This window comes from Rhineura floridana, chromosome 1 (genome assembly GCF_030035675.1).
Source record: "Rhineura floridana isolate rRhiFlo1 chromosome 1, rRhiFlo1.hap2, whole genome shotgun sequence".
Classification (NCBI taxonomy): domain Eukaryota; kingdom Metazoa; phylum Chordata; class Lepidosauria; order Squamata; family Rhineuridae; genus Rhineura; species Rhineura floridana.
This window is the reverse complement of record NC_084480.1, coordinates 155,948,872-155,966,285: the sequence shown is the minus strand read 5'-3', so window position 1 is coordinate 155,966,285 and position 17,414 is coordinate 155,948,872. Positions and strand designations below refer to the sequence as shown.

Sequence of the window (17,414 nt, the reverse complement as noted above, 5' to 3'; positions counted from 1 at the left end):
GTACTATCCCTGTATTTTATCTGAAATAATTTAAATGAGAGCTGCTTCTTTTTTTTGGTACAGGTTTGGAAGATTCCAAAACCCTGACAAGTGAGAAAAGGTGTTTATTTTACCAGCTTGTGCAGTTTGGCTTTTAAAATGTATGTGGGTAACTGAGACGCTGACAAGAACTGAGCCAAATTATGCTGGGGGCCTCCCTGTCCAGGGGTCTCCTTGGCCACGGCCCAAGGAATGGTGGTTTGGGAAGTAGAACATGGACAGGCGGCAGTGTGTCCTTGAGTTTGATATTTAATGCTGCTGCCATGCAGGCAGCTGCTTTGGCCTTGTTACCCAGGGGAGCCGGAATAGGAGAGCTTTCCTAAGGGAGGTCTGGCAGACTTTGGGGGACAGAAACCCATTTCATGAGCAGCACTTTCCAGCCCATTACAGGACTTGCTAAGTTTATAGTAAGGCCATATAACCTTATTCCAATTAAATATAAATCAATTGATGCTGTTTTCCAGCAGTCAAAACTTAATAAAGAAAAAGAATCACTTCTAAGGGAAAGAAGAGGAAGGCTATTGTGCTTATTTCTTAATACATCTGCAGGCTTGAAAAATAATTTAATCCTCTGAGGAAAGTTCAGTCAGTTCACACTCTGGAGACAAAACTAGAGTGATAACAAGCAATCGTGTGTATCTTCTTCCCATTTTTGAAAAACAAAATTTTAATTAGGAGCAGAAAAATAGCCAAAAGGGAAAGGGTGCATGTGTGTGTGCATGCACCCCCCCCCACTTCCTCAGAGCATCCCATGGCTGCTTTTGGTTTAAAAAGGGGGGGAAAGTGAAAAAAGGGGGGGGAAGGGGAGATTATACGTGACAATATGTCACATGTCTAGTTTGGACCTGATGGGCAGCAGTGAATCAATATAGAAAATACCAAAAAATGTTAAGAGTTGATCCAAAATGAATTTGGACAAAGCAAGCTACAAAGAGATAGCATTGCAGTCTATACCTTCATGGCCAGCTAAGGCTGAAGCATCCTGGAAAGGGCCTAAATTTGTCATCTCCTTTCTTCCTAAAGCTGGGCACTATCTCTTATCTACATTCCCCTTAACCTTTGTGGCATGGATATTCAATGAAGAAGTTAGTCTCAGAGGCAGCTGCTGGGCATTCCATGCAGGAATAAACATTTGCCATTTTTCCACAGCTTGTCACTGTGTGTTCTGTTTTAAAGCTTCCTGCAGACCTTTGCAACACCACTGAGTACGGTGAACAATCAATTTCTCAGCCCAGACAACACACTGTTATGGTGTCCCAAATTCTGGCTTAGCATTCTTAAAAGGATCTCAGACACAGCATGGCACGTTTCATTCCAAAATTATATGCAGAAATTGCCTTTGAGCCTTTTGGGGAACTTATTGAGTGTTTTCGATAGGGGAGAACTGGAGTAAATGTATTTGGTGACAAACCCAATCTTACAGAGTGGAGTTGTACAATGTTAAAAATATTGTGATATGACTGTCATGTTAGTCTTATAATAATGAAGATGTAATCCCTAAGTCAGCTTTCCTCTGGAATGTCATTTCATACCTACACAGCTGATATTATGAAGCTCAAGGGAAGTCAAAGTAACCCAGGCCTCAGCTTTGAATCCCAGCCTTGGGGCTTCACCTATCTCTAGTTACTTTGAGTAACAGCTATTTTAAGCATGCTTGTGGGATTTTCACCTTTCTTTAGTTAAACAACAGATCTCCATATATTATCTGCTTTTGAAAATCATCTCACTTTCAAAAGCATGCAACTCATTGGGTGGGGGCTGGATTACTGTTCAAGAATCATAAGCACAAAGACTTCCTGAGTGCATGGAATGACTTCAGCAGTTCTTTGGACCCTAGCCTCTATTTATATGATTCTAAGCAGGAAAGTGAACAAAAAACCACCACTACCACCACCCCAAAATTAAAAAAACAAAATTGCATAAAATTCCCAGGCAACTGTGTTCTGCAAGGTTACCTGAAATATTCCCTCTTCAGAAGGTCGAAGCGATTCCCACTCAGGAGAATCCAGGAACTGATATGGGAAGACATAATGTAGGAATTGTCCATCCTGGCTTACTCTAACCCTGGGGGAGGGGGGGAGGGAAAAGGTAAACTTTAAAACTGATGAAATGTTATTTGTTTTCCCCTAAAAATGTATACCCTACTTTATAATTATTTTTTCCCAAGGTGGCTTACCACAGAAATGGTCCTTTCACCACCTACCTCACCTCTGATGGCAGGAGCAGCTTGAAAATGGTCTCTGATGATCTTAACAAACTGGCAGGTTCATTTGGATGCAGCTAGGTGATTTTCATGAAGCAGTGAAAACATTTTTCTAAAAGTACTAATTTATTTATTTATTTATTGTATTTGTATTCCACCCTTCTGCTAGGCAGCTTACACTATAAACATTACATTAAAACATTAACCCAAACAAATGGAACAAAATATTCCCAGGCCAGCTTCAGGAGCTGATGGCAGTAATAATAATAATCTTTATTTCTACCCCGTCCTTTTTCCAATAGGACTCAGAGCGGCTTACAGCTAAAAGATAACACACCATTAAAACATAAAAATGTATACAATTAAAAATAGAATTAAACTATGAGAAAAATTAAAAACTATAAAACGTACGTTTAAGAACAGCAGATAATTTAAAATAATAAGATCATAATGTAGTCACCCATCCTATGACACTTAATCCTGGCTGTTCTCTATCCCAAATGCCCGTTGAAATAAAACAGTCTTTACTTGTCGCCGGAAAGACGGCAAGGAGGGAGCTAATCGCACCTCACTCGGAAGGGAGTTCCATAGCCTAGGGGCGGCCACCGAAAAGGCCCTATCTCGTACCTTCCTGGCCTGGGCTGCTTCTCCTCTGCCTTCCCTCAGAGCACAGGTCTTAAGTAGCCCTGGGAAAGGTGGGGAAAGGGCTGCCCAACAGTCCTCTCAGGCCACTGATGGGCCCTTCAGGAGTCTGCCAGAGTTGGTGGTTATGTGCTTCATGTCTGGGCTTCTCTCTTTTTTTTTGGTATGAGATGCAAAAGGTTTTAGACTGTGACATCTATGGCAAATGTGTGCCATTTTTAAAAAGTGATTGTGAGCAGCCATACCAAACAGTTCTGTATAATTTATGCGGCAAGCAGACAGAGTGCTTCCAGATAGTTTATTGTACTTTACAATTGGTGGTGTTCATGTATGCAATTTTTGTAGCATCCAGATGATGTCCCTATCAAAATGTCAGGCCATACTTCTATATTTAATCCAGATTTCCCCTTACTGTGGAAAATCCATTAAGTAAAAATGACTCATTATACATCTGTAGTCACTGCTGGTGTGAAAGTTCATTAGTGCATTTTTATGGCTGATTTGTTACGTTTGCTGAGTTTTGTGGGTGGCCTCTAATGCAGGTGCCTTCTGTTTTAACCTTTAAATGTCTGCTGAAAACGTTTCTATGCCACCAAGCTTATGCAGGCAATTAAGAAAGAATCTTTTTGTAATAGGTAAGTTGATATCTGATTTTAAATTTTTACATGGCTTTTAGTGTGTGTATATGTGTGTGTGTGATGGTTGTAAACTGCTTTGAATATATTGAATACACAGCACCTGAGCAAATCACCAGTGTGCTGTAGTATGTACACCAGTGTACTGTTGTATTGGTGTGTACACCAGTGTGGTGTAATGGTTAGAGTGTTGGACTAGGCCCTGGACGGCCACGGTTCAAATCCCCACTTAGCCATGAAGTTTGCTGGGTGATCTTGGACCAGTCACAATCTCTCAGTCTAGCCTACTTCACATTGGATATAAATGTAAGGTAATAATAACCTAGCCATTTTGTTTCTGGTGGCCCAAACAATATGAACATGCCTATTTCAACCAATTACCACATGCTGAAGGCATGCTCAAATTTCAGTTAGGGGGATCTGTTCTCTCAAGATCTCTACACTAGGGGATGACTCTACATGCAGGGGATTACTTCAGAGATTATAATCTCAGTACAAACATCGGGCTTTTAAAATGTAGTAATACAGAGGTCTTGCTGAAGACCTCTTTATCACTCTTGCACAAGACCTCAGTGTTAAAAATGAAAAAGCAAATGGGAATTGCTCCTGCCCCAAAGGCGGAAGCCCCCTTTTTGTCTATTGTGAAACATGATAACTAATGTTGGTAAGATTTGCTCTTGCACTTTTCTACACTTTCGGGGGGGGGGGTTGGTGGGTGTTTTTTTTTAGAGAAAGGTGTACATGCACACGTACAGAAATAACTGTGGGCATGCCCAGAACAGAAGTCAGTAGAGGTCAGGAAGGACTAATTGAGGGGAGGGACAAAAAAACACCTCTGGATATATTCTGTCAAGCTGTGCCCATCTCATATGGACAGCAAGCTGCAGAATAGCAAGCAATATCCGTGGCAGAAAAAAGGGGAAGAAGTGGAAGCTAATGTGCAAAATATACAGAAAAAAACAGATGTGAACCCATTTGCAACATAACACCCAGAGGACAGAAGCAGGCAAGTAAGTAGGCAGGCAGATAGTTTAGCAGCCTGGAGAAAAGAGACTGCTAGACATCATCCTCTGCATGCAAACTGACTGCTGATTAATCTACTCACATACAAGCAAGCACGCAAAACAAAGGTGCCAACTGCTCTAAGTGTGACTGCTGAAAGAACTTCTTGAGGCAGCAGCTCCTTTTCTTTTTTGACCTTTCCCTCTTCTGGGGCATGTGTTTGTGTGAGGATGCCAGGTCTCCTCTACCCAACACCACCAGCACACATGCTTCACACTTGTGACACATCAGCCAACTGAGTAACAGCCAGCCCAAGGCATTGTTGTTGTCTAAGGCAAAGGACAAGATGGCACCCTCTCCCAAATTCCACATACAGAAGCCAGCTGGACCAGCAGTTGAATCTTACTTCAACACTGATGACAGGACAATATCCTCCATTGCACCTAAGGAAACTAGGCTAGCTCAAGGGGGTGCAGGACAGAAGAGGCCATTTGAGACACCCGATTCTGTCCTCCAGCACTTTGCCACCACTCCCTACCCATCACCTGCTGCCTCAGGCAACTGCCTCAGTTGGTTTAATGGCACGGCGAGCACAGAATTTCACCAGATAACAATTCAGTATACCACCATGTATCTCATTTTGGAAAGTTTTTCAATACAATACTGCACGACAAACAGCAATATGTACTTCTCATAAATGGTTCAGATAACTGGAGATCCATATGCTTAGTTATAAGTTGGTCCACAATCACCTGTGGCTAATCTTGACTGGAAATCACCAGATAAATATGGCCACTTAATGAGATTATTTTGAAGTTAACGTAAGAAAGGACCATGATACAAGTAAATAAGGTTTGTTATCTAGAGTAAATGCTGAACATAGCCAAGTGTTGCCAAATAAGAAAAGTTATTTTACCAATAGATCCTTTAGTAGTTCTGTAAATATATCCTAAAGAATTTAGAACAAACAAGAGGTTGGGCTTATTTTTAACCTATTGAAAATGGAAATGGACTGCCTTCAAGTCAATCCCGACTTATGGCGACCCTATGAGTCGGGTTTTCATGGTAAGCGATGTTCAGAGGGGGTTTCCCATTGCCTCCCTCTGAGGCTGAGAGGCAGTGACTGGCCCAAGGTCACCCAGGGAGCTTCGTGGCTGTGTGGGGATTCGAACCCTGCTCTCCATAGTTCAACACCTTAACCACTACAGCACACTGGCTCTCTTTTAACCTATTAATAGCTTTAAAAATTAACTGTGAGATGTGGAAGAAAAAAGAAGCACCACCTTTTAGATTACAACTAAATGAAAACTGGTCAATTATTAGGTCTCAGAAATTCATTTATCTCGCATTATTTAGGAAAAATTCAGTGTGAGAATATATTTCAAATAGTTGGTTTTTTCCCCTTATATTGGGAAAGGAATTACAGATGCACTTTCCTGTACTGGGCTCATACAAGCTTCAATATATCATCACAGATGCAAGTTTTATTGTGATGAAAGTTTTATTCATTTAAAACAGGCACTGCCAACCTTTTTGAGCCCATGGGCACATTTGGAATTTTGAAGAGTCCATGGGCACCCCCCCTCCAATTGCTTCTCACCCGCTCCTCAGGTCAGTCTCTGTCCAACCATCCAATCTCACCCAACAGACATGACGAGAGAAAGAACATAACATACACTCACACACACTTTGCTTTCCATTGGGTCTGGGGAAAAGTTGGATCCAGTAGAATTAAATGGATCCTCTTGAATGTACATTATTTTATGAAGTCCCTCTCCACAAACAACAACAAATTAAAGCTACAACTCACTGAATTCATTATTTTTATGGTTCAGTCAATGTATACAGATGCGATCTATAATTTGATGTTGGTTGGAGGGATGGCAACTCATGGACTTCTGTTCCACCCCTTGGTTTTTGGCCTATGTGGTGCCTTAGGATTCAATCTTTTCCCCATGCTCTTTAACATCTACATGAAACTGCTGGGGGAAGTCATCTGGAGTTTTGGGCTGAAGTGTCGTCAACATATAGATGGCACTCAGCTCTATCACTCTTTTCCACCTATTCATCCCAAGGTGGCTTTTATACTCTTCAGCTAGTATCAAGAGGTGGTTTGGGGCTAGATGATGAACAAGCTGAAACGTAATCCATACAAGGTGGGGAAGGACCATAGCTCAGTGGGAGAGCATCTGCCTTGCATGCAGAAGGTCCCAAGTTCAGTCTCTGGCATCTCCGGGTAGGGCTGGGAGTGTCTCCTACCTAAAAACCTGGAGAGCTGCTGCCAGTCAGTGTAGTCAATACGGAGCTAGATGGACTAAGCGTCTGACTCAGCATAAAGCAGCTTATTATATACTATGGCATACTATATACCATACTATATATTATGATGGGAAAACTGACTACTCTGGATGGAAGCTCACAACCTGTCTTGGATGGGGTTGCCCTCCCCTGAGGGCCTGGACTGAGCAATAAGTAGGGGACCTCAAATGGCAGTAGTAGCTAGTAGTGCTTTTTAGCAGATTAGGCAGTTTATCAACTGGGAACCATCTGGAGAGAAGTTATTCATGCATTACATCCAGAGTGGAATATTGCAATGTGCTCTACATGGCTGCTTTTAAAGATGGTTCAGAAACTTCCGTTGGTGTGCAATGCGACCACCCAAATATTGCTGAGGAGCAGGAGGTTGGAGCATGTAACACCTATAATGCACCAGTTTCACTGGCTGCCAGTGTGCTTCAGGCTTAACTTTGAGTGTGAGGCCCTGCTGATGTGCCTGTCTGTGAGAGCAATCAGACTGGTAAACACACAGAACACAGCTTTCCCAGAGGTGGACTCTGGGCATTTATGGAACTTAGTTTCAAGTGAGATTAGATAGGTCCCATCCCTACAAGTTTTTGTGAGCGTTGAAAACATACCTGTTTTCTGCTTTTATGAAATGATTTCATATTAAAGTTTGCTGCATATTAAATGAATATTAAAGTTTGCTGCATTGTAAGGATTTCTGCTCCCTGAAAAGTTGAATGAGCATTGCATAAGTGAGGCAGCCCTAGATGTGCATGTCCTATCTATCCTCTTCCTTTCCAGGTAAAAATGAGAGTTTAATAGTTATTTAAAAACTCTCTCTCTATCAACAAGAGAGAACCCTCAGCTAAAATAAGAATGGATCGTTTCCTGCATATGATCTGTATGCTTCCCGGGTCTGTTATGAATGCAATACCAGCGGCCTGAGGAGAGGAGAATTTGAAAGTGTCCTTCAAGATGAAGTATACAGCAAAATATCACTTGATAAAATCTAAAGTGAGGAATCAAACTCTCTTATTTAAAATGGGGGGGGAATCAGGTTAGAAGTATCCCTATGGGGCTAGATTTTATGCCCCTATGAACAGCAGAACGTGTACAGCACAGGACAGACAGCTACGGAGAGCACCCGTGGTGGATAGTTTATTTCAGTGAACAAAGAGAGGTGAATCTCCATAGCAGGGCTGTGAAGTTGGAGTCGTGGAGTCGGAAGCAATTTTGGGTGGAGTCGGAAGCAATTTTGGGTGGAGTCGGAAGCAATTTTGGGTGGAGTTGGAAGAAATGTACTGACTCCAACTTCAAAATAAAATTAATATTTTAATATTAATATTATTTTTAATATTAATACATTAATATACATTTGCCATTTATGAAGGAGTCAGAGTCAGACAGTAGAAAAATTAATATACATTTGACATTTAAGAAGGAGTCGGAGTCAGACAGTAGAAAAATAGAGGAGTTGGAGTCGAAGGTTTGACATACCGACTCCACAGCCCTGCTCCATAGGTGTAGCTCAAGTTCAGAAAGGCAGTGACAACATCATCATCATGTTAATATAGTATCATCTATACACATGGCATTTTACAAAGAATAAGACTGCACTGAGAATTTTGTGATCATGGCAAAACAGTATTTGATGGAGAAACTGGCCATGGTCTCTTCACTTTTGATAATCTGAGCAAGTTTCTGACTCTTGTGATTATACCAATAAACATGTCTGTGTTTTTTTCCGCTAGAGGGCTCTCGGTGGAGCTTATAAGCGATAAGAGAATATAAGCATAGCTCAGTGACAGATCTAGATTCTAAATCCCCCTCCCATTCCCTTTACAGGCCATCTCCTTTCTTCTACAACGTTTTATGAGTCCCAACCCTACTTTGTCTAGGCTATGACAAGGCAACTGCAATACATTCTCTAAATTCTGCATAACAACAGAAATTAAAAGAAGCCAACAAATCAGTATGTAAATTAGGTAAATCTAGACTATACCATAAAATAATATAGAGTCTAGAGTATACCATATAAGAAGAAATTATTTTTCTTTTTCAATGCAAAATTCCAGACCCCTTGAGTGTGGAACACCTTAGCCCTAACCAACACTTGATAATAAAGGGTGAGATAAATACAATCCAGATAATAGTCTCCCCTGTGCAAAGAAACCCTGAAGTCACCTCCAGCTACTACATATAAAGCCTGTATTTTAAAAAAATCTCTTCCTTTCAGAAAGGGAAGCCTCACTGTTGCTTGCCATCCACTTCATCTGTTCTAGCAAGTAACCTTTATCTGAAAAGAAGGACTCACTTTTGAAGACTGTGGAGTCATAACCTTAATCTTATCTTTTTATTTTATTAAACATATATCCCACTCTTCCTCCTAGAAGGAGCCTAGGGCAGCAAACAAAAACACTAAAAATACCCTAAAACATCTTAAAAACAAAAGTCTGAAAACATATTAAACAAAATATATTTAAAAACATATTAAAACAAAGCATTAATCCTATACATTACACCAATCTTGAGAGCGAAAGTTCACACTGCACTGCAGCCACGTGTAACTTTAGCTCAACAGCTCCTACTCTACTGCAAAGTGTCCTCAGGAGGAGAAAATGTGCAACAGAAAAGTGGTGGGGAGGGGGACCGTAAACCTTCATCCTCCTCCTTTTCCCAGTTTATCTGAAGGAGCGCCTCCAGCATCACCAATTATGCCGCCTGACAAAATCAGCCACACAAGACCTTCTCTCGGTTCCACCAACTAAAACAGCAAGGTTGGTACGGACCAGAGAGAGGGCATTTTCAGTTGTGGTCCCCACCCTCTGGAATTCCCTCCCGTTTGATCTTCGTCATGCCCCCTCCTTAATTGGTTTCCACCGGGCCTTGAAGACCTGGCTATTCAGGCAGGCCTATGGGATTTCTGGGATGGGTTAGTTGTTAACGTGTTATTAACTGGAAGAGTGGGTTAGACGATGATGGTCTTATCTATTTTATATTGTATTTTATTGTATTAATGTACGTCACCTAGAGTGGCCGTTAATTCGGCCAGATAGGCGACTCAGAAATAAAATTTTATGATGATGATGATGATGATGATGATGGAGTTCCATAGCCATGTTTACAAGGTAAGACAGAAGGCCTAAATTAGTAAGATAGTAAACCTATATCCGGGCTGCACCACTTCAGAATGCAAGTGGGGACTTCTCTGTTAAAAATAAAAGTCTCTCCGTACAGAAAACTAGATATCAGAGAGAAAGTTCTAACCTAGTCTTCTTGCTTACATGCTAGGGCTTTAAAAAAAAAAAAAGAGCAACAAGAGGGTACTCTACCATGCAAGTCCTCAGATTCAGAGAGAAGTGATATTGTTGGGATACAGGTTTTACCTGTGAGAACTAGGCCAGAAGGGACTCAAAGGGCAATATGCAACTAAATAATTGCCTCGGCAGAACAACTTCTGCATGTGCAGTGGGTTCCCTTGTGTGCGCCTGCACTGTCCCCAGATCTGCTCCTGAGGACTGGGGGGAAACCCAGAACACATTTAGGAACACACAGGGGGAGGGCAGGGGGAGAGCATTCCTTTGCACAAGGACAACCCTTGCACTGACATTCACCTTAGAGCTACATTGAATACAACCTCTAGTATCCAGTTTTTTTCATGCACCTCCATCTATTTTTCAAAAGGCCTACCTGCCAGACAGTAAGAATGACAGACGATCAATTGATGTCTTCCCTTCCACAGCATAGGTCTGGTCTCTGGCCAATGGCAGAACCCTTTCCTCGCAGCACTTGACAATTTCCTTGAAGACCTGGTGTGGCACTTGCAGGGGCTGGCAAAGTCGTTTGTAGAGCAGGTCAAATTCTTCAAGAAAGGTGTCTTTACGGAGCTGGTAAACTAGGTGAACTATTTGAAGCAAACAGATCAGAACTAAAATCATGTTCCAAATGAAGATGTCAAGTCCACAAGCATCTATCCAGCCCCAGAGTGCAGTGCAGGAGAAACCAATGGCCAAGAAGCCAAAGATGAAGATGGAGCCAAATGTTCCACTTCCTCCCATAAATCCCAGGAGGAGGAAGAAACCAGCAAGATGATAGGTTGCTCCTTCCATATAGAGTTTCCAACCCTCACACAGAACAGGATGGAAAATGATCCGATCCAAGAAGGTGCTGTTTGTACTCATTTTCTTTGTCTCCTAGCCTCCACACCAGTCTGCCTTGAAAATTATATTGGAGTGCTCATAAAAGCAATTCCTGAAACCGCAGCTGGATAGCAGCTATGCCTCTTACTGAGATTTTAGAGGAACATTTTTGAAATTATTAATGTGCTTACACCAAACTCCCACAGCAATCCCTTCCCACAAAGTGGAACACCAAATTGCATCCACTTGTAGAAACACCAGAAATTCAGTCTTGAAGAAGCAGCCTTTTAAGTCTGATAGCTCCTTGGGAAGAGCTGGAAAGAGTGCCTGTGACTTGCTCCCTTCCCAGTTATGTGAGAAATGAAAATAGACTCGGTGAAAGAGCAGCAGGGAGGTCAAAGGGGGTGGGGAAGAGAGAAGTAGAGGGTACTTGTGTTTAATTTGGAATGTATAGCACTGGGCCATGGAAAGAGGAGAGACCCCAAATAGATAACCATGTTTGGAATTGAAATCCAAGAAGCAAAGGCCAAGAGAGGAAGAGAGGCCAGGCAGGCATTTGCCACTTAACATATCTCCGAGAACCAGATTACCCATAGTATTGTCTGTGCATATGTAGCTTGAGCTTTCAGTGTTCCCAGGTTGTTTGGCAGTAAAAGGGTCTCTCTCATATCACAAGGCAGAAGGGAAAAAGACAAAAGACTGCCTCTATCATGACTTGTAAGGCAGTAGAAATAAGATACGGTAGGATTTTAAGGTTTTTTTTGGGGGGGGGTGTTAGCTATAGACCACAGTATTCAAAGGAAGCGCTGACAGCTGGGATGTTTAAAATTAGACAGAAGCTCTGCATCAGAGTCTGGTCATACAAGCTGCAATACTTTAAGGCTGCAAATATAAATGATTCAGACAAAAGACTGGTCAACAGAGGAACTTTACTTAATACACGGCTCTTACCACGATATATTGAAATGGCAGCTACTCTGTGCTCCTATTTCTTGCATGGTGTTCACCAGAACTACTTCCTTTTACTTTTGCTTCCTATTTCCAGCCATTAGAATTACACAACAGGTGCAGGAGGGGTGGGGAGGGCTTTCTGCCACAAATCTTAAAGCCACCGTTTCCCCAGGTCTGACTGTGGCCTCAAAAGAGAAAGGAAGTATGGGGCAGGCTGAGGTCAGGCATTCCTGTCTTAGCAGAGAAGTCCTATGCCTTACCAGTGTCTGAGCTGCTGTCACAAAGCGCAGTCTGGTGCCACTGTCCACCCGTGATGTCTCTCGTGTCTTGCAAAAGGAGCCCCACTGGAGCAACCCACACTTGGCTTGGTTCAGGATTTGCTTTGCCTTCTTCTAACTAGTAAATTTAGTTTGTGAACTCAAATCCTTTTCTGAAATCCTTTTTCCCTGCACATTGAGCCTCACTGACATCTTGGTATTAGTTCAGATCCTGAATTCTGTCTAACTTGTAAGAGTTGCACAGAAATGAGAATTTGACCAGGCGTAGCTTTCCTCAGCAGTGAGAAACGTATGACAGTGGAAAGAACCACACCTGCCAAAAATTCCTCTCATATATATAGATCATGGCACAGGAGTCCTTTCAGGTTTGGAACTGGCAAGCCTATATATATTAGGGCTGTGCACAACCCCCCTCTTCCGCCCTTTGCCTCTGATCCAGGGTGGATTAGGCTACCCCACCCTGGATTGATACATGGACCACCCTGTCCTGGATCCAGTCCCGAAAAAGTTCAGGGGCAGGGCTAATGTTTAATTAGGGTTTTAACACCCTAATTAAACATACAGCTGGGAGAGGGACAGGGAAAGGAGACATTGCATCTTCTCCCACCGCTAACTGAGAAGGGGGTCAATTCTGCAGGGTACTGCGATGCCTTCCCCCCCAAAAAATGATGCCTCAGTGGAGGCATCGCAGCACCTGCAGAATTGATCCCTCCACTGAACAGCAGAGAAGATCCTACATAGGTGATGGTCGGCATGTGATGTTCCTTTAGGAAAGCCACTTGCAGAATCGCCAAGGCACAGGTCCTGGGGATGGGAGCAGGAAGCATCAGAAAGGCAAGAAGCTGGGCCTACCTTCTCCAAGAAGACACAGCTGGGGATCCAAGGTAGATCTTGGCCTTTTTGTGGGTCTTCTCGCTCTGCCTAGCTCTTTCTTGCCTGCTGCTCTGCCCCGACAACCATGGATTATTCTGGGTCATCCAACCTGACCCATAGCTATCTGTCCCTGACTCATCCAACATCCAAGTACCTCCAAATAAGCCTGATGACTTAGGATTCAGCCGAATCCAGTGCACAGCCCTAATACATACCTCTTGGTTCTGTGGCCCAGTTACCTGAAGCTCTCATACCTGCCACAGCTCACAGCTCATGTTCATAGGTGCTACATGGGTTTGTTGTTACCTTCCCTTTCCAATCCACACAGAGTTTTCCTATATACTGTTTGCAGACTTTTTAAAAAAATCTCCTGTTTCATAATAGAGTGGTTCCCAACAGGGCTGTGGAGTCGGAGTCGGGAGCAATTTTGGGTGTAGTCGGAGTCGGGAGCAATTTTGGGTGGAGTTGGTAGAAATGTACCGACTCCGACTTCCAAATAAATTTTGATTGACAAGAAGCAATTTTGGGTGGAGTCAGAGTCGGACAGTAGAAAAATAGAGGAGTTAGAGTCGGACAGTGGAAAAATAGAGGAGTCGGAGTAGAAGCTTTGGCGTACCAACTCCACAGCCCTGGTTCCCAAGGAAAACAGAAACTGGCCATCCTGCTAAAAGACACTTTCATTTATGATTTTATGTTAAGTGGAGAAAACAACCAGGCAAGGAACCAGGGCTTTTTCTTGTTCTTTCTTCATCCAGTGTTGTAGTACTACTGTATATGCAACCTTGTGTTACCTATGGTCCATGTCCCCTGCCCCAACCGAAGGGGGAAAGGGTTGTTCTCGCTCTTGTGGGAATGGACCGGGGCCATGCTTACGCTGTCACATCAAAGGCCTATGGGCTTCTTTTCTTCTTTAGACTTCCCAGAGTGGCTGGACAAACAACCTCTTTCATAAAACTATAAAAAAATCAAGATTCAATTCTTCCTTGGGACATGGATCCTGTTTTCTAATCAGGTACAATGCCCTGCTGCTGGAACAGCACCATGACAGCACTCTACTCCAGGACTGGAAGGAGCGGTCTCCCATCTGGCCTGTTCGCATGGTTCTTCCACACTTTTTCTGCTTACCAAAGGAGCTTCTATATTCAAGCCAAAGATGCACCATGACCTTTTGGATAAAGTCCCTGGCGCACAGTGGAAGTATCCTGAGGAATACTTGGCTAGTTGTGTTAACCCATCCCTGATAATGTGTGCACACCTGAAGCAGACAGAAGATCTCATTCCAACTTAAAAAGTAAACGTTTGATCAGGCACTTACTAATGGATGCATGCTTAACCACTGCTCATAAATGGAGTGATTTTGCTGGGGCAACAATTATTGGTATCAGAAGGTGTGGTATATGGCTTTAGATGATAACACAAAAGGGTGTTGAGGGGACTTTACTGGGGAATGGTTTGACTTTATTATGTATATAAGAGAGCACAACTGGACTCCCCCACCTTGTTATGTTGTGGAAGATGTGATTTGTTATTGCATCTTCTGCAAATAGAACTTGATTTGGTGTTGGTCCTTTGTTTATTTATTTCTCTTTAACATGTCTATCTCATCTGGCCTCAGATCTCACTGGATCTAAGTGTCCTATTTTGAACTAGAGGTGTTCCTGTGATAAGAGAAAGGAAGAGGAGTAATATAACACCCAATAAAATTTATGAGGGTCTTTGCAATAGCTGGCCTGTAGTGTTTAGTAGGAGTTGTTTTCAGTTTATTTTGTACTGAATATATGTTGACACACTTGTCTCTTGTATTGTGTTTATGAATATACATGAAATCCAAATAAATATGTATAAAAATAATGTTTCATTCCACTATATTCCAGTGGTAGGGAGACATTTTCCAGATACTATTGTATCATACAGGAGCCAGAGTTGCTTGTGCTGAAATGAGAACATCTACTAAAGAGAACCTCTCATACTGTCACACAGCCTGGACCCAATAACAGAAGACAGTAAAACAACGTATTTCTCTGATTTTAGAATCTACTATATTTTTTCAATTAATCCATCTTCTGACATAAAGCAATATAAAAACTGTTCAAGCAGCCATGAAGAATAAAGTCCCCAAACTAATCTTTCAACAGCAAATCACCTAGAGGGAAAAGGGAGAAAAGGCCCAATAAGAAGCAGCTTTGGCTATATATCTCATTATTCATTCATTCATTATTAAATTTATTAGTTGCTTTTCTTCATAAAAATGAACCCAAAGCAACATACAATGAAAACATTAAAGCCATTATAAAACTAACACAAATAAAGTTTTTAAAAAAACAGAATACATGTATAAAATGGTGGAACATCCCACCTTCTAAAAAAGGCTACATCAAAAGCCCTCCAAGAACCTTCCAAAAAATTAAGAACCGAATACATGGCAGAAGAGGAATTTTTTGCCTGGCACCTAAAGATGGATAATGATGGTGCCAGGCATGCCTCTCAGGGGAGAGCATTCCATAAGGGGGGCCCACGACCAAGAAGGCCTGTTCTCATGTTGCCATCCTCTGCACCTCCCTCAGAGGGGGCACACAAAGAAGGTCCTCAGATCCTGAACGCAGGGTCTGGGTTGGTTCATATGGAGAGAGGCAATCCTTGAGGTATAGGGGTCCAGAGCTGTATAAGGCTTTATAGGTCAAAACTTTGAATTGAGCCCAGAACCTCATTGGTAGCCAGTACAGTTGTGCCAGAGTTGGTGTTATGTGCTCAGATTGTCTTGCCCCAGTGAGTAATCTGACTGCCAAATTCAGCACCAGCTACAGTTTCCAAATTGTCTTCAAAGGCAGCCCTGTGTATACCACATTACAGTAATCTATCCTAGAGGGTACCAGAGCATAGACAACAGAAGTCAGGCTATGCCTGTCCAGACAGGGTCATAACTTGGCCACCAGCTGAAGCTGATGGAAAGCACTCCTCACCACTGAGGCCACGTGACCCTTAAGCAAAAGTAATGGATCTAAAAGCTATTCACCTGCTCCTTCAGAGGGAGTGTAACCCTATCAAGAGCAGACCACATCCCCTCCATCTGGTCTAGGGGACCACCCACTAACAACGCCTCAGTCTTGTCTGGATTAAGCTTCAGTTTATTGGCTGTCATCCAGTCCATTACCACATCCACTGCCACACCTGAAGATGTAAAGGAGAGGTAGAGTTGTGTGTTGTCAACATACTACTGAGCTCTACCAAGCGACACTCAATGAATACGAGACTAGACTGTGCTCTTGATACCTCATGAGATTCATCTGCACTAATAATGGAATCAAGGTCCTGGAAGATGCAAGCAATTTTATCCTCTGTGTTTTGTAAACAAGTCACAGTGAGCTACCACAGGTTCCACTGTCTCCTCTGGGCCAGACTAGAGAAGAGCTCTGTTGGATGACACAATGAGGATGCTATGGAAAAAGAAAGTGTCTCTTCTTTGATGCCTTCATTGCCGCTAAGCAGGCTTGATAATGAGCACTTATCAGTGTTCGGTTGCATTTGTCTGGAGTTTTTCTCCATTTGCATTCAAGCTGTCTCCCAACTTGTTTCATTGCCCTAAGCTCTGCTATATACCAAGGAGCCAACTGGGCTCTATTAACTGGGCTCAGGAGTGATTGTGTCAATAGCCAAGGCCATCTGGTTATTCCACAGATCAGCCAGGGCTTCAACAGGAGTGCCAGTCATATTAGCTGGAAAATCCCCCAGAGCCATCTGGAAACGAATTGGATCCATCAGCCTCTAGGGGCAGACTATTCTAATAGGTCCCTCACCTCTGCAGAGGGGAAAAGCTGCTGACAGGAGGGGATATGACCATGACAAGGGACTGATGTCAATATTCCCCACTCTCAGATCATCTTCTTTCTGTCGGGTCGAGAAAACCAGATCCAGAGTGTGGCCTGCCACATGTTTCGGGCCAGTGACATGCTGGGATAGCCCCATGGTTGTTATGGCTGCCATGAAGTCCTGAGCCACCCGAGCTAATGGCCTTAACATGGATGTTGAAGTCGCCGAAAAGCAACAGTGTGGGAGTCTTCAATGCCACATCCGAGACCATCTCTGTCAGCTCAGGCATGGAGATTGCTGGGTAGTGAGGCAAACGGTAAACCAGCAGAATCCCTAATCTGTCCCTGTTGCCCAACACCAGGTAGAGTAGGGCCCTGCTTTATGGCATTTCGCTAACGCGGCAGTCTCAATTAGACACAATTAGACTAAAGCCCCAGTCATACGGTATTTGTTCCGCTTTTATAGCGGTTTTCGGGTGTCGCGCGCCATTCTATTCAATGAGTTCCAATTTTCAGCAGTTTTTGCTTTTTGGCAGGGGTCCAGAACGTAACCTGCCATATGA

The 17,414-nt window shown here is 42.8% G+C and overlaps 1 protein-coding gene across 6 annotated transcripts in view; it reads right to left on the bottom strand.

Annotated features, from left to right (window-relative positions):
• Nucleotides 1-17,414, bottom strand: part of POPDC2 (popeye domain containing 2) — a 45,753-nt gene that overhangs the window by 16,360 nt on the left and 11,979 nt on the right. For 3 of the 6 annotated variants that reach the window (XR_009764368.1, XR_009764370.1, XM_061638664.1), the window contains exons 1-2: nt 10,495-11,308; nt 1,995-2,103 (exon numbers count right to left, since the gene is read on the bottom strand). Coding sequence is in view for 2 of the 6 variants with exons in the window: in XM_061638664.1 (XP_061494648.1) it covers nt 1,995-2,103; nt 10,495-10,985 (600 nt within the window). In the remaining 4 variants the exon portion in view is untranslated. Of the gene's footprint in view, nt 1-1,994; nt 2,104-10,494; nt 11,309-17,414 lie in introns of those variants that run through there. The other 3 variants (XR_009764373.1, XM_061638672.1, XR_009764374.1) reach the window with 2 other exon arrangements.